We start from the raw sequence: 21,691 nt of genomic DNA on the forward strand, positions 1-21,691 counted from the left end.
AATACCACACTCTTGCCACCGAGGCCTTCCTTTCCTCCAGACAAGACATGGAATGCCCTGCACTATTTGCCCATGAGTCTGATGGACCTACAACCATTAGGATTGCAAGATTTAGCAAATAAAAATATAGGATGCCCAGTTAAATTTAGATTGCAGATAAACAATAAATTTTTAAAAATATAGGTATGTCCCCAAAGTTATTATTAGAGCTCTCAAGGGCCAGTTTGGAAAGGGACTTATTAGGTCTGTGCCTTTATCTGCTCCCTGAAAAAAACGCTCCCTTATAACAGTCAGAACAAAAATTATGAAGGAATGGGAAAAAAATCATTTGACAAGTCAATTAAAAGTAACAGAAGACAAACCTGTTTAGTAAAAGATTGCCTAATGCTCTCCAAAGTGTAAACCAAAGAGAGAACCATTTAGGAGCCTAGGATATCCTAGATTAAGAAAACATAGCAATGAGAACTCAATGAGAAATACATGAAGTTCAATACTGTCCGTGAGACATACCCAGTAGCAAACCAGAAGGCGGCCACACAACAGGTCAGAATTGAGTGCTTTAGATTTGAGGGTCCTGTGGGGTTGCCATGACATGGGGGCCTTCATTTTGATAAAACTTCCAAACTATTAAAAATAAGGAGACCAGCTAAAGGACAAAGCTGAACTTATTAAACTTGCCAAGCAATAGAGACGTGCATACATTTGGAATGCCAACCTTTCCCAAATAATGCTTCAGCTTCTATATATTACACTGAACATGCAGAGAGAACTCTGATTGGCCCTAACAGAAGGGGGAAAGATTCTGATTGGCTCTTACACCGAATATGAACAGCTTCAACATTCTGTTTATTCTGGCCTCCTGGTCACTGATGTAGTTTGTTAAATTGAGATATATGTAATATGTATAGGTAATATTCACCCCTTTAAAGTGTGCAATTCAATGGCTTTTACTATTTCACAAAGTTGTGCAGCCATCACTGCTAATTCCGGAGTGTTTTCCTCACCCAAAAAGAAACCGTGTACCCATTAGCAGTCACTCCCCATTCCTCCCTCTCCTTAACCGCAGGCAACCACTAATCTGCTTTCTGTCTCCATGAATTTGCCTATTCTGGATATTTCTTATAAATTGTACCATATAATATGTGACCTGCATATAATGTGTGGTCTGGCTTCCTTCACTTTGCAGAATGTCTTCAAGGCCCATGCATGTTACTGCACGTATTAGTGTTTCATTCCTTTTTATGGCTGAATAATATGGTTATATCATATTTTCTTATCCTTTCATCAATGATGGACATGTGGGATGTTTCCACTTTTTTGGCTATTATGAATAACACTGTTATGAACATTCATGTGCAAGCTTTTGTGTGATATTTTGTGTAATATTTTCACAGCATTCATGCGGAAAACTTTGAGGATGTCAGGCATTACTAAGAATGGAATTTCTGGGTCATATGGTAACTCTGTGTTTAACCTTTTGAAGAACTGTTTTCCAACTCAGCTACATCATCGTACATTTCTACAGCAATATATGAGTGTTTCTTTTTGTGGACACTAAAATATATCACGCTTCCTTAAAAAGACACTCAGAAGCCTCCAAAATGAGGCAAGCACAGACTATTCAGGAGAACTTCCAAGAGGAGTAACTGATTCCTCTTCACGGGTCCTCTGCCAGCTACAATTCCTAGAGTGGGAATAGTACAGCTAAAAAAGGTTTAAAGCTTGTGTCTGACCTGCCAGAAGTCATATAGGACCCCTCTTCTGCTCTGAAAGCCCACAAAGTACTCTAAATCCATTAACAAGAGTTGCGATGAACAATCATATAGCCTGTGGTTTCCTCTAGTCCACCAAATCAACAATGTAAATACTACAGGGCAAACAGAAAAGGCAACCTACTATCTAAAACAGGACCAATTAGATTCTGGGACATGTTTTGATTGCATGTATTTAATAATCTAGGTCCTTGGCTTCCAGACTTATCAAAAGACTAATAGTCACTTTGATCCTGATAATTGCCTATGTTACAACATGTACCCATACAGCCTCCCCGGAATCTAAGTACCATTGGGGCACTATTAGTAGGGCAGCCATTGTTACATCAGATAGTCCAATAACTCATCCTACAACAGAAACACAAAAGATTAGTCCTGTTTCAATTATAGACTATGTTCAGTGAATGTCCTTCTTTTTTTTTTATTTAATTTAATTTAATTTATTTATTTATTATTTTTTGGGGGTACACCAAGTTCAATCATCTGTTTTTATACACATATCCCCGTATTCCCTCCCTCCCTCGACTCCCCCCCCACCCTCCCTCAGTGGATGTCCTTCTTAATCAGCAAATTGATCTTAATCAGCAAAACCTTGGCAATGATGAAAATCTGGATATAATGTATGAATGTCCTGAGACCTAACTTTGTCTGCTCTTGACCAAAAAGGAGGATGGAGAAAGAGAAGCTCCTGACAGCTGGAACTGATCTGTTGCTCACAGCTAGACCACAGTATTTTTTAAAAATATATATTTATTCCTATTTGGTTGTGCTGGGTCTTAGTTGCAGCACATGGGATCCTTAGTTGTGGCATGCAAACTCTTAGTTGCAGCATGCATGTGGGATCTAGTTGCTTGACTGGGAATTGAACCCAGGCCCCCTGCATTAGGAGCATGGAGTCTTATCCACTGCACTACCAGGGAAGTCCCTGGACCACAGTATTATTACAGGCTGTTCTGATGCTCATAGGCCATTTTGTTCTCCCCTCCTCTGGTTCTTTTCTCACAGAACACCAGCTTCATACAGGTTATTCTGAGAACATGATAAAATGAAACTCTTCATAGAGACAGAAGGAGAACGACTGCAGGAAGGAGAGAACAGGGAATTATTGCTTAATGGGGATAGAGTTCCAGTGTTCCAATGCTGTGAACATGGGTGGTGGTGACGATTGCCCAACATTGTGAATGAATTTAATACCACTGAACTGTACACTTAAAATGGTTAAGATGGTAAATTTGATGTTAAGTATATTTTACCAACATTTTTTAAATGGAAAAACACAAGGCTACGCTGTAATTTTGTCTGAGCACAAACAAAAGCAAGGTCACAATGCTACCCACCAAATACCCTATCGTAGAATTGTCCCCACTTTCTGACAACACCCAGTCTAGAGCTAACCCTTCCCTATGTCACTCAGCCAAAGCCCAGATCATTTAAGTGCTTTCTAACCTTCTCTTATTGAGACCCCTACAGTTCCCCATAGTGTGCGCTCCCCTCACTACGATGAATACGAAACCTAGCTTGTTTAACTGCAGGTGTGTTCTTGGTGGTCTTTGCCTGAAGGGCGTTGACAACACATGTGAATTGTATTTCTAAAAAGCAATGAGCAATACAAGTTATTTATACTATTTCCTCCGTTTTTATAAAACAAGCATTCCTGAACCATACCCAGGCTGAGAAATAGAACTTTATCAACCATCCTAGAAGCCCTCCACATGTCCCATTTCAATTATAACCCACTTCCTCCCCGCAAAATAACCACTTTCCAGACTCTTATAGCAACCGTTTCCTTGTTCTCAACAAGATTGATCGCCAAGTGTGTATTCCTAGACACCATAGTTTAGCATTGTTCATTTCTTAAAATTTGTTATGTCTTTTAAGTCTACAAGTTTCCCCTCCATCTCTTTCTTTTTCTTACAGTTTTCCTGTTGAAGACCCCAGGACTTTTGACCTGTAGATTTTCCCCAAATCTGAATTTTATTGATATTTCCATTCAGCATGAATATTTCCACATTTCTTCATGCTCTACATTACTGCAAATTGGCAGCTGGATCCAGAGGCTCGGCCAGACTCTGCTTCAGTCCCTTTGACAATACTGTGCACAGTGTTGACTTCTTTTACCAGGAGGCACATAACCAGTTTTCTCTCTTTTTATCATGCTGGCATTTGTTGGACCCAATGCCCAGATTCATTCATTTAGTGGTAGATGCCAAATAGTGACATTCCAATTCCATTATTTCTTTTTCATTTATTAATTGGAATACTTTCATTAAGAGATGCTTCTTTTATACTGTTTTGTTATCTGTAGGTATAGTTCATATAGGAAAGGTGGGATGAATGCTTGATTTTTTGCCTTTGTTTTTCATTTTTTAAGGTAGCTAATTGGTTTTCCTGAAGATAAACAACTAATTTAAATATATATGTGTGTGTGTGTGTGTATATATATAAACTTATATACTTATAAACTCATGGATTCAAAGATGTTTGACAGGTTTTAACCAATGGCAATTATTACTATTGACAGTCAAGTTGTCCTGTCTTTGGCCTGTTGGAGCCTCTTTGGTTGGGCTCCTGAACGGCTTGCTCCACTCCTGGTAGTGTCTGTGGCTTCTTTCCTATCTGGTATGAGCAACTGTTCCAGGCTCATCTTTTACATTTCCGGTCCCACTTCTGTAAACAGCATTTCTCCAAGAAGCCCTGGATGGTAATCTAGGCATTAGGGATGCTCACTGCTATGAGCTGGTCATTGTTTCTAACACTTAGAAAAATATATACATAAATATATATATATAAATATATACATAATATATACATAAAAATATATACATATATATTATATATGTTATAATAACATTTAATACATATTTTATATATATATATAATGTATTTTCTAACTTAACCTATTATATATTATATGTGTATCTTTTTTCCATGTCCAAAATCCTGGTTCTCAAGGATAGAGAGGATGGTGAATTAGAATATTCTCATTAGCTGCTCATTTGTTTTAACTCACATTACTCTATAGTCTCAAAATAAAAATACTAATACTACCACTACCAATATGATTAGTGAGAACAGTTCCATAAATTGTTTTACATATGCTGTCCCCATTCCTCCTTTTTTTTTCAGAGTAAAGATTGGCAAACTTTTTCTCTTTTTCACTGTTTTAACGATTTTAAACTGTATAATTCAGTGGTTTTTAGTATATTCACAAATTTATACTACCATCACCACTATCTAATTCCAGAATATTTCCACCACCCCTAAAAGAAGCCTGCATCTTCCATTCCCTCTACCCCTGCCCCATGTCAGTTACTAATCTACTTTCTGTCTCTCCAGATTTGCAAGTTCTAGACATTTCATATAAATGGAAGCATGCAATATGTAGCCTTTTGTGTCTGGCTTCTCTCACTTAGCATGATGTTTTCAAGGCTCATCTATGTTATAGCATTTAATACAAGTTATTTTTTAAGTGAAAAAATAAATCAATACAAGAATGATGGGATGCCAAGTTCCTCACCCTCCTCCTTCCTTGCAGTAGCCTGAAACCCTTCCTGAGTGGGAGCTCTCCACTCCTGCCAGAAAGCACAGTGCATGAATGGCAACTCCTGGCCACTGCACAATGCTTCAGGAAGAAAGCTGGGCTGGGGTCACAGCCCAAGATGCATCTCCCCTCAGTCCCTTAGCCAGAATAGCTCCCGCTATGTGGGTCCAGCCTCTGCCCCGACCTGGCACCACTACTCTGCCATCCCAGATGGAGAGGGAAGATTTCAGTGTTAAAATCTGAGCAACAGTCGGTTTATGCGGCCTGATGATCAAACACCTTGTTCTCCATCTGTGACCAGCTGTGGGTTCTAGTAGGGGCGCAAGACCTGAACCAGGCATGGGTAGTGAAGAGCAGACCATGACTTCTGAGCTGAGAACCTTTCCCCTCCCCCACACCATGACCAGAGGCTACCTGTTGGACTTGAGTATCTGATGCTGTGAGACCCAAGTGAGTCTGCCTCCCATCCTTCAAGGAGGGCACTGTGCAGATATCCCCAAGACCTGGGGACATTTCCCAGCACACACTCCCCCACCCACCCAGCCAGCTCTGGCTCTGGGCTTCACTCTCCTGTATGTATCTGTCTGGTAGAGACCTGATCACAATGAATCGGATGATGTGTTAGTGAGTTAGTTCCCCCAACCAGCTTGGGGGGCTCTTGAAGGAACTGTGCTTTGTTCACTCTATCTCCCCCAGTGCCTGGTCCAAAGAACGTTCTTCATCAATGTGTGATCAGTTGGAGAAGGAGGAAGCCAGTGAAGTGATAGAGTCTTGTGCTCCAGCCAGACTGTGAGCTGCCTGAAAGCAGTGGCTTCACCTCTTCACTGACTCCTCCACGCCTTTGTCCTCCCACAGGAAAACCCAATATGAGATTGAGCTCAGACTAGGCATGTAGATGAGTGGTGGCTTTACTCAAGATTTTAAAACTCTCCACCTATAGAACTTTTGAATAATATCTTTATTTAGCTCAGGTAGATGTTTCCTACACATTTCTGGATACTTGGGTTAGAATTTTCTCCATTGCACTCAATAAATTGTTCTTGAGCTCTCATATACGGTAAACGCAAACATGCAGGTACAATACAGGCTAAAATAAAAAGGTCCTTGCATACGAACATTTTTAAAAGACAACACAGGGCACAGAGAAAGGAGACCCAGTAAAAAGTGGCTGAATTACTACCCCCTCCCCCCTGACCTTGTCCTTGTGCCTGGATTTGGGCACCCCCTCCGCTTTCTGCTCCTCTTAGACACAAGTCCCCAGCCCATCCTGGACAGGAACGGGGGCCTTGCAAGGCCAGGAGGCAGACTTGTACCTGCCTGCAGAGAGGAAGGTGAGCTCCCAGACACAGTGTCCCAGACCCTAGTGGTGAGATTGCTCAGCCTTGTTTACGTGAGGAGACCACCCCTGTGTCATTAACCTGAGCTGCCTCTCCCCTTCCCTCTTGACGGCTCCCAACTGTCAAAGAGACTGGACAGCACCTGGTGTTGCCTGCTCTAAATGTTTCTCAAGCCAGTCGCTCTCCACGGAGGGCCAGCCACCTGGTGGGCCCAGGGCGCCCAGAGAGCTCTTTAGAGGTTTCCAGAGTCCCGAGGACCCCCTAACCCTTCCAGGCCTCGTAGCTTAAGCACAGCTTCAGAAGGGCTCCATCAGCTCCTGTGTGGTGTCTGTGGTCAGTGCACAGAAGGACAAGTCTGGGGGAGGAGGGACAGGTATGATCCCTCAGTTCATACAGCAAAAAAATCAGCCAGTCAATATCTGTGGGTTTTGGCCAAAGTTTAGGACCCCCTGGGTCAGCACCCTGGCCTGGCTGCCCAGACAGACCAGTAGAGGGTCTAGGCTTCAGGGCTCTCCGTCCCCTAAGAGCGCATGCGCACCTGGAAGTGCTCACAGCGGGCATGCTTCATGGTCAGCCCGTATATGGGGGTCATGTCCACTTTCACACCCGGCATCACGCGGAATTCCACCTGCTGCAGGAGGATGGCCAGGAAGAGAAAGACCTCCCAGCGGGCAATGGTCTCACCGATGCACCTCCGCTTGCCCAAGCCGAAAAGAGTCACCTTCTCACTCAGTACTTTGTCAATGGTGCCATTGCTGGTGAGAAACCGTTCTGGCCGGAACGCAGATGGATCATCCCAGAGCTTCCTGTAATGGGAGAGAGGCAGCTGAAGTAGCAGCTTGGGCGCTCAGAACCATCAAGTGGGTTGAGCCCCGGCTCAGAGGAATAGGGTCTAGGCAAATGCCCAGGGACAGCAGAGTCTGACGCTCAGGAGAGGGCGGAGCTTCCCCTGCCCCCTCTCAACTTACTGGTCATGGTTGATCTGCCACTGGTTCACAAAGACACAACGCCCCTTGGGGATGTAAAAGCCATTCAGAGTTGTGTCTCTTGTGGTACTGGGGAGGGAGGAAGCTCGGTTAGGCTCAAGATCACAAGGAGATCCCCCTGCCTCCCATACCACATCCCTCCCACTACTCCCTCCCACTACCCTGATCAGGTGCATGAACTGGAGTAAGGCCCAGCATCAGAGAGCAGCGGACCCATGCAGCCTCACCTGTGGGGGATGGTGAAAGGGAGGAAAGAGGAGTGTCGGAAGGTCTCCAGGATGAACGCCTCCAAATAGGGCAGCTGGGGTCTGTCAGAGAGCCGGGGCTGCCGCGCCCTGCCAATCACTGTGTCTGCAGAACACAAAGGACCAGACAGATGAAGGGACCACTCAAACCTTGGTTGGACTTCCTGCCTTGAGCATAGTGAAGGAAGCCACCACCTACCCAGCTCCTCCTGAATCTTTTTCTGCACGTTGGGGCTTGTCACCAGGTACATGAGGCTCCAGGAGATGGCAGTTGTGACTGTGTCAAACCCTGGCCAGGGGAGAACAGAGGGAGAAGTTAGGAGGTTGGTGGGACAGGACAACTGAGCACAGGAAGGACACAGTGGGGTAGCTCATACCAGCTCCAAAGAGGTCCATGACTACATTAACGATCTTCTCATCTGACAGCTGGATATTGGCATTCTCATCCAGCCTCTTGTCCTGACAGTGCTCAATCAGGCTGTCTGTGATGTCCCGGATGTGGTCCTGGGTAGGGAAGACTCACAGGTGAATAAGATTCCAAACCCAGACCTGCCTCTCCATCCAGGCCTGTTCCCTCACCATCCCTAGCATCTTCAATCAAGAGGTGACCACACCTACCCCTGAGGCTGCCATTCCAGCTTCTCTTGCCTCTCCAAGGCTCTCTCCTGACTCAGAATATGTGCAACCCCAACTCAAGGGACACCTGACACAGAGTCTAGTACCATTATCATCTGGACATGCTCTTTACCCTCTCCTCTCCCGTGAGGCCAGAAGATCAACTCTTTAACTCTTCCTGGTCCCCACAACAACTAGCCTAGGATCCTGCATGAACTGGCTATTCAGTAAATAATGCTGTCTGAAGGAAAAATAAAAGAGCTAGTCAAGAAAAAGTTTTATTTCCCTTCCAAGGAGGGAGTACCCTCCTCTACTGGCTTCAAAATCCCAGGGTGAAGGCCCATGAGAGCCTACCAAACCCTATGCTGCTCTAGTTATCTCTGACCTCCTGACCCCTGACCCTACCACCCATCTGCCCCTCTGTACCTTCTCAAACGTTTTATAGTGTTCCTTGAGAATGTTCTGCACGAAGATGTAGAACTTCCGATTCAGGTCCTTGAAGGCATCCAGGGCAGTGTTGGGCAGGTAACGGAGGATAGGGATGAAGTCGGCTGGGTTCCCGGAGGCAGCTATCTCCCCGAACTCATTATTCAGGTTGATTAGGCTAAGCAGCTCTTGGTTGTTGTGGTCATAGCGCCGGCCAAAGCACATGGCACAGATGACATTGGCCACTGACACCAGTACATACCTGTAGGGGTCAAAGCGCCCAGGCCCTGCCATCAGCTCCTGGAACTTGCCAAGGAGGGCCTCGGCCTCCTTGCTCACGTGCTCCTCCAGGTAGCAGGAGGACGAGGAAGCCGGGTCTGAGGCGATGGAGAAACTCTTCAGGGCATTCTGGGCCAGGCGTCGTCGAGCGGCCCACACGGGTCCAGAGTCTGGGCCGAAGCTCAGGCTCTGGCCATCAGCGATGAGGCTGAAGCTGTAGAGGTCGGGCCGGCCCTTGAAATCCTCGCCCTGCCGCACCAGGGCCTGCCGGATGGTGTCCAGGCCGCTGAGCACCAGCACGGGTGTGCAGCCAATGCGGACGTGCAGCACGTCTCCGTAGCGCTGGCTCAGCCGCGACAGGGCCAGGTGGGGGCTCTTCCCCAAGGTCAGCACATGCCCGAGCAGGGGCCAGCCCCAGGGCCCTGGTGGACTCTTCAGGCCTTTAGGGACTCGAGGCTGCCAGGCCCTGACCACCCAGAATACCAGGCAGAAGATGGCAGAGGCCAGGAGAAGCTCCGTGGCCGAGATGGGGATGGAGGGTCCAAACACAGAGAACATGACCAGTGTAGAGATTCCAAGGCGGCTGCTGAGAGGTGGGACAGGAGGAAAAGATCAAGACATCAGGTGGGGAGGTGGGAGAAGCCAGTGTCCTAAAGTGTCAGCACGTTGGTCAAGAAAAGGGAAAACCTTATCCAGAACTGTTCACTGGACATGAAGGGGAGGAAGAGGAAGGAGAAGCTGTTCATTGAGCTGCCACTCTGTGCCAAGAACGTCAGTCATTCTTCATTCAGGCCTGGCCACAGCCTATGTGGTAGGCTGCAATGAGGCTCAGAGAAGGTAAGTAACTTGCCCAAGGTCACACAGCCAGGAAGCACAGGATCCAAATCCCCATCCAAATTTGCCTAATTCCAGAACACCTTCCCTTAGCTGCTGCACCAAACGTCAGTCTGTGATTTCCATAGAGCACCTATACTATTATTTACTTCATAGTTTTCTAAAACCAACTTTAAATCCACCCACTTAGCATCATTCCAAACAATAATATCTGTGTGAAAGTACAGATTTCCCCCCCCCCGCCAACATATATTAAAATAATCACATAATCGATGTGTATCACTCAATTCCCCTTGAGTACTACCCATCCAAATTGGGAAAACACTATCCGAGAGCTACAGATCACCCATTCCTTCAGCCTCATTTCACATTTGGGGAAACTGACCTCCAGAGGAGGCAGTGGCTAAGGGCACCCAGCATTCAGACCGAGCCAGGACTCAGACCTCTTAGGGAAAGTTCCCTGGGAAGTTTCCATCCCTGTCAGAGGTACCTCCCTTTGAAGAGTGGTCAGATCGATTGATGAAAAGGAATTTCGCAGAACTTTCAGCTCTCTACCACTCAAACTCAGGATCTAGGGAACCCTGCCAGACTCTGGGACAGGGTGGGGAGGATACAGGGGACCACCCCCTTACTTACTGTCTAAGCCACACCGCCATCAGCCCCAGCTCTCTGAGTTCAACTGACTCACAGTTTAAAAGTAGCTGGAGGCCAGCTAGATTGAGATTCCCAGTCAGAATTCCAGGCCAGGGTTTTCATTGGGCTGAATTCTCAATGAATGAACAGTCTGGGCCACCCCTATCTGCCAGTCACTAGAGAGCTATGAATAAATGGCATGCGCCCACCAGGCAAAGGCTGCAAGAAAACTCCAGACTGGAATGTAGAAAATTAGGAATGGATCTGAGCTTAACAGAGGCTGAGACAATACTTTCTCTCTAGGTTGTCCAAAAAGGGCGTGCAAATTCATGGACTACTCTCTTCAAGGCATGGGGCTCTGACTGGGACATCTTCTTGGTGCCCTGGACTGGAGGTCAGGGCACCTAGTGTTCCAGACTCTATGGTGTGGCCTTGGACTGGTCATCGTTTTACCCTTCTGGGCTCCAGTCACATCACCTGAGAGAGGAGGTGGGATGTGATCTCTGATTCAGGGTGCCCAGCTGATCTCAAAAAGAGAAAACCCAGATCTGACCTGGGGAACCTCACAGTCTGACTAGTGAGGTTTCCCCATAGAAAAGCTATCCAAGCTGGGGAAGTTGTATGGTTCCTACTTCAGCGACGGTAGGTGTCTGTCTAGGAAGACTTCCTGGAGGAGTTGAATCCCAAAGCACACTTGAGTCCCAACTCCCTGAGTAAACTGAGGACACTGCTAGGCCTTGGTGTGCCACAGTGTTCCTTCCTGCACACGGGGTGCTCCCAAAGACCTCTAGTGTTAGTAAGATGGTAGGAGGCCAAGAAAGATGTGAGTGCTGAGTTTTCAGGGTCAAGCTTTCTGCAGCAAACAGTCTCTCACACTGACTGCCCCCCAACAGAGGACGGAGAAGACAGTCAATGGAACAGGGAAGGCCCCTGGGCAGTGCCCAGGACTCCCACTAAGATCAGCCTCCCTTGTCCAGCCAGCACATCTCAGCACTGACAAGCTCTGCCTTGGGAGGATGGCTCCAGCCAGGGGTGGCTTTTAGATAAGGCAGGGTACAGCTGGTAAGAACCCAACCTGCCCCTTTCCCCTGACCACCCAAGAGAAGCCCCTCTCCTCACACAGCCTGAAGTAGGACTGTACTGTTCCAGCTTCCCACACCTGTATCCTTATTCCAGCCTCCCAGGGGACCCTCCTGGGGCAGCCCCAAGGCATTCAGGGAGTCAGTGGGGGATGGAGTTAGAGCCTGGGTCCTGGAGTCCTGAGAGGGGAGCATCTACATCTAGAGTTCTGGTACTAGCTATGGGACCTTTGGCAAGTCCTGCCCTTCCCCTGGGTTCAGTTTCCCCACTTAGTGAGGGAGCTGGACTGCCTCCTAACCAAGGACACTCTTAACCTCCTTTTTTTGAGGTGCTAGATGAGGAAGACCTGGAGCATCAACATTTTCCTTTTAGGGGAGGGAAGGGACAACCCAGGAGCCCGCAGCACTCACCTGCGGCTGTGAGGGGGTGCCGAGCTGAGCTGGGAAGAGTGGTCTCTGGAGCCAGAGACCCCAGAGATGGTCAGGGAAGGCTCCAAGGAACTGTCACCTTCAGGATGAGGGTGAAGGCACTGCCACCTTTATAGGCGGCTTTTGCGTGTGGCCACGCCTCCTGGAGCGCCGGGATGGGGCAGAGGGAGGGGCAGGGTGGGGGTTGGGGGGGACGGGGAATGGTCGCTCTAGGACTTAGTGGGGAGGGGCGAGAGAGGACCCAGGGGGATAGGTAAGAGCCCACTATGGGGATGCTTCAAGCGAGTGCCGGCACTTGGGTGAGGGCTACTGACAGCTGGGACCCCTAGTTCCAAGGTAACCCCACGGAGAGCGCAGAGCCCAGCTGAGACGGGGTTTGGGGAAGAAGTCCCATGATAGCCCGAAAGAGGGTATGGGGGTGCTCCATTCCCGGGCACAGGAACACCTCATCCTCATTTTTGCACCCACTGAACATTGGGCGTGCAAGTGCTTCCTCCTCACTTCTAGCCGATGGGGGCCAGGCAGGCAGGGGCGGAGCTGCCGGGTGATGACCTCCAAACCCGGGTTATTGAGTCCAGGCTCGCGTGAGAAGCGCGGCGACCCCAGCCCCGAGGTCACCGGGGCCGGAAGGCCGGAGGCGCCGATGGGCTGGCCCCTTCCCCCCGGAGCCCCCCCCCAGAGCCCCCAGAGCCCGGACGACTAGCAGAAGTCGGCACTCCCAGACCGAGGGGCAGGAGTGTACGGAGAAAGTGCAGTCTCGCTGAGCGCGCACTCACGGGGACACGTGCAGCTGCCTCTAGGGCCACTTTGGAATGCTGCAAACCAAGGGTACTTCTAGCCAGGATCCAAGGGCCCTTGAGGTTTCCGGGGTCGCTAGGGCTTTGGCAGGGCAGAGAAATCGGGCGGCGAGTGGATCTCCCTGCGGCCGAGGAAAGGGTTAGAGAGAGGCCCTTAGGCGGGCAAGAGAAGGGGCCCAGGGACTAAAGAGGGGGCGCCCGGCGCAGATGCCTCCCCAGGCTAGCGTGCAAGTGTCTGGTACATCCCTCCAGGGGGCAGAGGTCACGCGGCCCATCCCGGCCCCACCTGGCCGGGGGCGCGGTGCCCAGGAGTTGCGTGAGAAGGACCCGGAGGCCCGCGCAGCCACCCAGCCGCCCAACTCCCTGGCCCGCTCGGGTCCCGGCACAGTCACGCGAGCGCGGGGGGGGGGGGGGGGGGAGGGGAGCGGGGGGGTCGGGGGCGGGGCTCTTAAAGGGCCAGTCTCCAGCGGAGTGTGGGGGTAGAGGTGGAGGCAGAGGAGCCGCCGAACCCTCGTGGGTGCGTGATTGGATGGGGGGGGGGGGGGCGGTGCAAAGGGCCTAGGTTTGCGTGCAGAGCTGGGCTTTTGCAAGCGAGCGGGCGCCTGAGTGTGTCCGTATTTTTGGTCCACGCCTGTGGCGGGGCACGCAGTCCCAGCACCGCCCGGGTCGCCTGGCCGGCTGCCTCCGACGCTGTCGCCGCCCCTGCCGAGCCTTCCCAATGTAGGATGTCCAGGAGGAAAAAGCCGTATTTGCGTGTTTAGCTCCACGTGTCCCCAAAAAACCACATCACCCACCCTCCCCGCCGCACTCCCCAACCTTACAAATGGCACTGCCATCCGCTGGCCCAGGCCAGAAAACGGAGCCTCATCCTGCCCCCCACCTCCCACTGCAGTCAGATGGCACCTATGTGCCAGACGCTGTTCTGGACGCTGGCGATTGATACAGAAGTGAACAAAACCGAAAACATCCTGCTTTCCTGTAGCTTACATTGTGGGGCAAACGGGGGTGGGAGGTGGGAATAGTAAATGCCTAGAGTCTCAGAGGGTGAAAAGTGTTAGAGAGAAAAATAAGGCAGAGGAGGGGTAGGAATCACGTGGGGGCAGATTGCAGTTCAAAATATTCTGGTGAGGGAAGGCCTCGTTGAGAAAAGGACACCTGGTGCAGGCAGGCGGGTGAAATCAAGAATCAAGGCACCCTTGGGTTTCCTAGGCTTCCTAGGTGGCGCAGTGGTTAAGAATCTGCCTGCCAATGCAGGGGGCCCGGGTTCGAGCCCTGCTCCAGGAAGAGTCCCGCATGCCGTGGAGCAACTAAGCCCGTGTGCCACAACTATTGAGCCTGTGCTTTAGAGCCCGTGAGCCACAACTATCGAGCCCATGTGCTGGAATTACTGAAGCCCTTGCGCCTAGAGCCCGTGCTCCGCAACAAGAGAAGCCATGGCAGTGAGGAGCCCGCGCATCACAATGAAGAGTAGCCCCCACGCACCGCAACTAAAGAAAGCCTGTACACAGCAAAAAAAGACCCAACACAGCCAATAAAATAAATAAATAAATAAAATTAAAAAAAAAAAAGGAATCAAGGCACCCAGATATCTGGAAGAAGAGTGTACCTGGCAAGTTCAAAGGTCCTGCACAGTGGTCCTGGAGAGACGAAGCAGTACCAGGGGAACTAGAAATGTGCAGTATCTTGTGACTGGGGAGTTCTCCTGCAATTTAGCGCCCCCAGCGGGTGGGGTGCTGGCGGTGGGGGACAGCCCTGCCCCAAGTTCAGGGAGCACCCTGCTGAGATAATGGGACTTCCTTTTGTGAGATAGAGACATTGTGGGGTTTGAGTCAAGGAAGATCTCTGGCTTCTGTACTGAGAACAGACTGAAGGGGTAAAGGACACAGTTCTCCACTTTGACATCTGTCCAGCCGCACTGACACATCCTCATCTAGGCCCCCATCTTTGCTCCCTAGAGTACTAACAGCCTCCAAGCCTGGGCACCATCTGCCTTTCACTCCCTCCAACTCCTTCTCCACCCTGTGACATCCAAAGTGGTCTGTTCGGAAATGCAAAATCTCATTCCATCACCACCTTGCCCCTTCAGTGCCTCCCATCTGAACAGAAACCAGAATCTTTAGCAGAACCTGTCTGGAATGCCCACCTCTACTTCTGATCTCCCTTACTTAAAGTCTCAGCTAAAACATCACTTCCTCTGAGAAGATTTCCTGGATCCTTTCCACAGCAAATTAGATTTCTCCTGGTCTGTTTCCAGCACTACTCCACAGTAATTCTCAGGACATTTGACTATCGCTAGGACCCCGACCCAACCTGTCACTCTGTCCTCCATGCTCCAACACAGAGAACCAACTGGGAAATTTATCTGATAAACCAAGTCCTTGCAAGATATTAATGACAGGTAAGGGAGTTAAATCCAGCTGTAACACGAAATGGGGCACATGACCAGGGTGTCGAGCACAAAGTGCTGATGATACAACGGTGGAATTTAGGTAACAGAACAGGCAGGAGGCAAGAGAGGTACTGCTGGGCTTCCATTCTGTCCAGCATCCTTCTATTCATTTCACCTTTGCATCTCTGGCTCAGCCTAAGAAGCTTCCTGCTACCCAAGAGAGGACTGTCCTTTAATCCCAGTTGAAGCTAGAGCCACAGAGTGGAAAGAACTTGTGTGGAAACTGTGGCAAGGAAATGGGAAGGAAGGCACACCCAAATCCGTCACCCTGCTCTGCAGCCTAATCTCTCCCTTGGCTCTCAGAGTCCCTACCAAGGCCCTAGCTCTAGAGAAATCATGGCAGCCTGCTCATCATGGCTGGAAGACCATCTGCTGGGGTTCCTGACCAGGACGCAGAAAACCCTTTCTCTCAGTAGAAGATGCACTGCTTTCCTCACATTCTTCAAGGGGCTCTTGAACCCAAAGAAATTCATTAGCTAATTAAGCCAATTCCTCTCCAATTTCTCAGCTGGAGAGACCAATGCCAGAAAGAAGATGACCCAAGGATAAAGGACAAATCAAAGCAAAGCCCAGAACTCTAGCCCCTTGCTTCCAGGCCAGGGCTTTTCCCATCATGATTTATTGTCCCAGACTAGCAGCAAAGCCCCAGGGGGCCAAAGGTAGACAGGCTCAGCCTCTCAGACAGGTCCCCCATCTCCCTATCTTCCTGGACAAGAGTCTGGTGCACTGGGGTTATAGGAGGCACTGCACTTCTCATCATCAAGTCCTGTCTTGAGAAACAGCTCACAGGACAGAAGGGGGCCCTCAGGAGCACCGCGCAGAGAAAGAGGGAGACAGGCAGGAGGTTAGAGGACCTTGACCTGGAGATGAACAGCCAGTCCTGGGTCAAAGTTTGTATGCCTTTGCGTGAGAAGCTCTTTGGCTAGGATTCCCTAGCGATCGATACCAGGAACACAGAGGAAGAGGTAGGCAGTGCAGAAAGGAGAGGGCTCTAGGCTGGAGGGAGACAGAGAGTTGAGGGTTTTGGCCCAGCAGAGTGACCCAGGCTAGCGTCTTCGGCCAGCACTGCTGAGGGCTTTGTGGCAAAGCGATGAGGAGACAGCAAGAGCCAGAACAAATCCCCTACCCCACAGTGGAAGCAAGAATCACGCTTCCATAGGAAACAGAGCCTATGCTAAATCTGGAAATGCTACAGGAGCTGTGAAAAGGCTGAGGCCCCTGGGGGAGAGCAGAGGACTAGAGAAGGGTCCTGGAGTATGAAGAGTGTAGGAAGGGCACCTCTGGCACGAGGAGGGTGCGTGGCTTGAACAAGCACGGGAGTGGGAGGTTGGGATGAGGCAGTTTGAGAAGAGTGGAGTTTGAGTGGATGTGGAGAACTGGGACTTGTCTTCTAATGTGTCCTCAGCCCACCAAGCCACCCTCCATCGCACCTGAGATCTGAGCTCTGAGAGCCTTCCCCTCTCCTACCGGTGTCCAGAGAGCCAGAGAGATTTGATTTGCAGGATCCAAGGCTCAGATGGGGCAGCCCCTGTCTCCCTGGCTCTGGGCTGCTGTAGTTAGGGTGACGATACTTTCCCAGGATAGTCTTGATCTAAGCTTGTTGTTTTGTCTATTAAAAGTGCCCTCTTTCACTCTCAGAAAAGTCCTGGCTTGGGGACTTCCCTGGTGGTCCAGTGGGTAAGACACCACGCTTCCAATGAAGGGGGCCGGGGTTTGATCCCTGGTCGGGGAACTAGGTCCTGCATGCCGCAACTAAGAGTCTGCATGGCACTACTAAGAAGTCCGCGTGCTGCAACTAAAAGATCCGCATGCTGCAATTAAGACCCAGCACAGGAACTTCCCTGGTGGCACAGTGGTTAAGAACCCACCTGCCAATGCAGGAGACATGAGTTCGATCCCTGTTCCAAAAAGATCCCACATGCCACAGAGCAACTAAGCCAGTGCACCATAACTACTGAGCCTGCGCTCTAGAGCCTACGAGTCACAACTACTGAAGCCCGTGCGCTAGAGCCTGTGCTCCGCAGCAAGAGAAGCCACTGCAATGAGAAGCCCTTGCACCACAACAAAGAGTAGCCCCCGCTAGCCACAACTAGAGAAAGCCTGTGTGCAGCAACGAAGACCCAACACAGCCAATAAATAAATAAATAAATAAATAACCTGGTGCAGCCTAATAAACAAATTTTTTTTTTTTAAAAAGAGAGAGTCCTGGCTTGGACAATAAATTATATGGTCACCACAATGATTGTAGACATCTGAGGAGTTTTGTGTGCCCAGCATCCATCCTCTCTTCTTCTGGAAATATCACTTCAATTATCCTTTGGGGACCACCACACCTCTACTCTTAACCAGAAGGCTTGAAGGAATTAACCCTACCCCAGTTTACCAGGCTGACACATGACTCAGGCCAAGCCAATGAGAGCCCTATGGGGGTTTTAATGAAATTGTTGGAAAAGAAAGGTTCTCTTTCTGCCAGCAGTGACTAAGCTGATTAGGAAATAATTCTGGACATAGCAGTGGCCATTTTTTAAAGAAGCCCATTAGAGGAAATCAGAACTGGGAGATGAGGGGAGGGAGGGAAAGGATTGATGACGTTGAACACCTAGATCCAGTTATTCCTGAAGCCAATGAAGTCACCATTCCTGCAGCCCGTGGAAGTCACTCCTCCAGGGCTGACAGTACAGAAAGTCTGGAGAGGCAGGTGGAAGACATCTGGCACTCGGTCTCAGGGCCTTTGCACTTGCTGTTTCTGCCACTTGGAAACACTTTCTCCCCAAATCCTCATATCTTACTTCCTTGAATATCATTCTCAATGTGCCTTCCTTGGCCATCCTATGTAGAACTATTACCCTGATTCATAGTCTCCATCCCTCTTCTTGACTTGATTTTTATTTGTAGAACTTACAAACTTCAAGCATACTATGTATTTTATTTATCTATGTTCTGTATGGTCTATATCCCTCAATCAGAATGTAAGCTCCAGCAGAGCAGGAACTTTTGTGTGTTGTGACCAATGCTTCATCCAGAGCAAACTGGCATATCATGGATGCTAAGTGAATATTTGTTAAATAAGTGAATGGAAACACGTCAAACGCCCAAACAGGAAAATATACCAGGTTTGAAATGGTAGAGGCCTGGTGAGATTCTGGGTCTTGGTAGGCAGGACACCAAGTTCAAGATGGCCTGCTGAGTGGATCCCCTCCCCAAGCCCAGATCCTTTCTTTAGCACCTGCCAGGTGAGTGTTAGTCATCCTGCTTCCAGGAGACAGGCGTTCAGGCACAGTCCTGCCTTAAGAAGCTCATCTCAGCCTGGCCCAGCTTAGGTACCCTACCTTATGCCACCTTTACTGTAGTCCAGGGCCAGCGTCTGGGCTAGGCCTCACTGTTGACCACACGACCATGATCACCAGAAGTCCCCAACCACTTTCAGTTTCAAAGCCTCCTTCAGTTTCCTCTCAACAGGTCTCATTTCCTCTCTCCACAATCTGGCTCCACCACAATAATCAGAGCAGGGCAGCTTCTGTAGCTGCCCTCAGCAGAGAGAGCTGGGCAGGGTTGGGACAAGAGAGCTGCAGATTTTGGTGGGTGGGGAAGGGCTGCAAAGATGCAGACCCTGGGATACTGCCCAGAGAAGGGGGTAGGGGCTGTCCCAGAGGTTCCCCAGATAGAAGGGAGTGGAGATAAAGGCAGACCTTCTTTTCCCTTTTTCTCTTCTTCCTTCAATAACATCAAATATGATTAATTTAAACCCATATTAGATATCAGAATTTGACTAATTCTGCTCAGGTTGGCAGTTGCCTTCACTGTAGGGAAAATGTTTGCCAATCCAGTGAATTGTGAAAACAGCCTTGCAGGGAAATGTTTGCCCTACTGAAGGGCAAGTTCAGCAGCTCAGGTGAATGTTATGTTTCCAAGTTAGAGATGCCCTTTTATGTATAAACACAGAGGTTTGCTAATAATGAATGTTCTTATCCTTGTCAAAGCAGAATCTCCAAGGGCACTACTTTGTCAGCCAAATGCTCCTGGACGTGCTCTCACTGTCTCTGCCAAGGAGGTGGCCTCATTCAGACCTATCGGTGCATAGCCTGGCTGTCCCACCAGCCAGTGACAGGCCACTCAATCAACTTAAGAATCCTTTCCCAACTGCTCCCCAACTCGTAGACACCCAATAGCCATTCCCTCTACCTTGATTTTCCCTCCTTCCCAACACCCTCCCCATTCCAATTTTGTCCAGATATCCTCCACCTTCCTTTGCAAAGCTATATGCTTCTGGGGGAGGCTGGCCCGAGGGAGTGGGTCCTGGCTGGTCTGAACCAGTCATCGTGGTCCCACTTGCCCTGCTGTTGATTGGGTTAAACATGGATCTGTGATGGGATTCTGGCCAATATTATGTAGGAGAGATCTGGTGGGACCAACTTGCAGGAAAGGTTTCTTCATTCTTAAAAGGGATACATGACAAGAGATGCACTCTTGTCCCCTCTGGCCCTTGTCATGTCTGGATGTGATGGCCAGAACTGCAGCAGCTATCTTGTGACCATAAGGGAGACAGCTTAGGGGAAAGACCATCCACCATCCACCATCCATTCCAAGAATGGTGGAGAGAAATATGCAAAGAACCAGTTTATTATTCAGGGTCCTTGCAAGAACAGAATCCAAATTCAAACTGGATCATTGAGAAGAGTTTAATAAGGGGAGTATTTACAAAGGTGTGGACAGGGTATAGACAAACTAACACAGGATATTGTGGTACCATATGACTTGTAACAGAGAGGAGCCCTTACTACCTTGGGCCTGAAGGGGCAAGGGGAAGGATCTGTTTCTGGAACCCAGAGAGAGAGACTATAAGGAGAGAATTGCTGCCTAGCAGGAGCTGTGGCCTAGCATGGTGACTTCGCAGGGAGAATCTGGAGAAAAAATACCCCAACCTCACTCTCCTCCCACCCTCCCATCTCATGCCAATGCCTCCCATTGACTGAACCCAACAAGTCGCCAGAGGATGGGGAGCACACTGACACAGTCTGCAGAGGTCAGCCTCTCAGTGCATACAGGAGGGCGGAAAAGGGGGGGAAGTGGATGTGGAGGACAAAGAGGATTTTCAGCACAACCTGGATCTGCAATGATCTCATTCATCTGATTGCTCGCTTGTTTTCAGTCTCCTCCACGAAGACAAGGTCTGTCTTATTCACTGCTGTAAGTTTCCTCCTAGAACAGTGGCTGGCAACATAATTTATGTTCAAAGAATATAGTTGAACATCTGCTGTGTTACAGGCACTGTACTAAAAACTGAGTGAAAAAGAACATAGTTTGCCTCAAGTTGTTCATAGTCTAGAGAGGGCAAATGAAACCAAAGCAGTATGCCACTGTGGTGTTTTTGCCACAAGAGAACTATGCTCAAAGGAGGAAGATCTAAACCAAAGTAGGGGGTCAGGACACCCTGGAGGTGGTGGACCTAAGCTGAGTTTTGGAGGATTTGCCTTAATGAAGAAGTGAGATTGCTTTGTCATATACAGGTCATAGTACTGCAATAAAAGTAAGCATCTAAAACCTGGAAGCAGTGCATTTCCGTGAGAGTGTTTGTTGGATGGGGAGGAGGTGCTTGGAAGGAGGGTAGAATGTTCTAGGCAGAGGGAACAACATGTCTGAATGCACAGAGGCAGAAAACTAGAAGAATTCTAAGAGTTCCTTCTGACTGGTGGGAAAGACGCATGAGAGGGAGGGAGTAGTGGGAAACAAGGTGAGAGAAGTGAGTAGGAACTGGCTCACACGCTGAGCTAAGACGTTTGAGTTTGGTTTTTGAACGTCTTAAGAAATTTGTGCTGGGACTTCCCTGGTGGCACAGTGGTCAAAACTCCAAGCTCCCAATGCAGGGGGCCCTGGTTCAATCTCTTGTCAGAGACCTAGATCCCACATGCACCCTGCAACTAAGAGTTCTCATCCACAACTAAGGAGCCCAGTGCCGCAACTAAGGAGCTGGTGAGCTGCAACTAAGGACCCCACGAGCTGCAACTAAGGAGCTGGTGAGCTGCAACTAAGGAGCCCACCTTCTGCAGCTAAGACCCAGTGCAACCAAATAAATAAAATATTTTTAAAAAAATTTTTTTAAAGAAAAAAATCTGTACTAAGGGATTTCACACAGGGATATGGATTGCTCAGATTATCAATTTCAGAAAGTTCACTGGGTGGCAGTGTGGAGCCAGGGTTGGAGGGATGGGATGGGGGGAGCCTGGAACTGTGCTGTCCAATACAGTAGCCAATAGTCACATGAGACTACT

The 21,691-nt window shown here is 49.0% G+C and overlaps 1 protein-coding gene across 2 annotated transcripts; it reads right to left on the reverse strand.

Moving 5' to 3' along the window:
* Nucleotides 1–6,284: 6,284 nt before the first annotated feature.
* LOC130845086 (cytochrome P450 1A1) lies at nt 6,285–12,293 on the reverse strand. Of its 2 annotated transcripts, XM_057721736.1 has the most exons (8): nt 12,159–12,293; nt 8,923–9,787; nt 8,259–8,385; nt 8,081–8,170; nt 7,864–7,987; nt 7,619–7,705; nt 7,203–7,456; nt 6,285–7,005 (listed from the first exon to the last, which is right to left on the reverse strand). In XM_057721736.1, exons 2-8 carry the CDS (start codon nt 9,757–9,759, stop codon nt 6,947–6,949), a joined length of 1,578 nt encoding a protein of 525 aa, XP_057577719.1. In that variant the 5' UTR covers nt 9,760–9,787; nt 12,159–12,293; the 3' UTR covers nt 6,285–6,946. The 2 variants fall into 2 exon arrangements, with proteins under 2 accessions (XP_057577719.1, XP_057577720.1); XM_057721737.1 differs by having other exon boundaries at nt 6,938–7,456.
* Between the last annotated feature and the right edge of the window lie 9,398 nt (nt 12,294–21,691).

Source organism: Hippopotamus amphibius, chromosome 2 (genome assembly GCF_030028045.1).
Source record: "Hippopotamus amphibius kiboko isolate mHipAmp2 chromosome 2, mHipAmp2.hap2, whole genome shotgun sequence".
NCBI lineage: Eukaryota > Metazoa > Chordata > Mammalia > Artiodactyla > Hippopotamidae > Hippopotamus > Hippopotamus amphibius.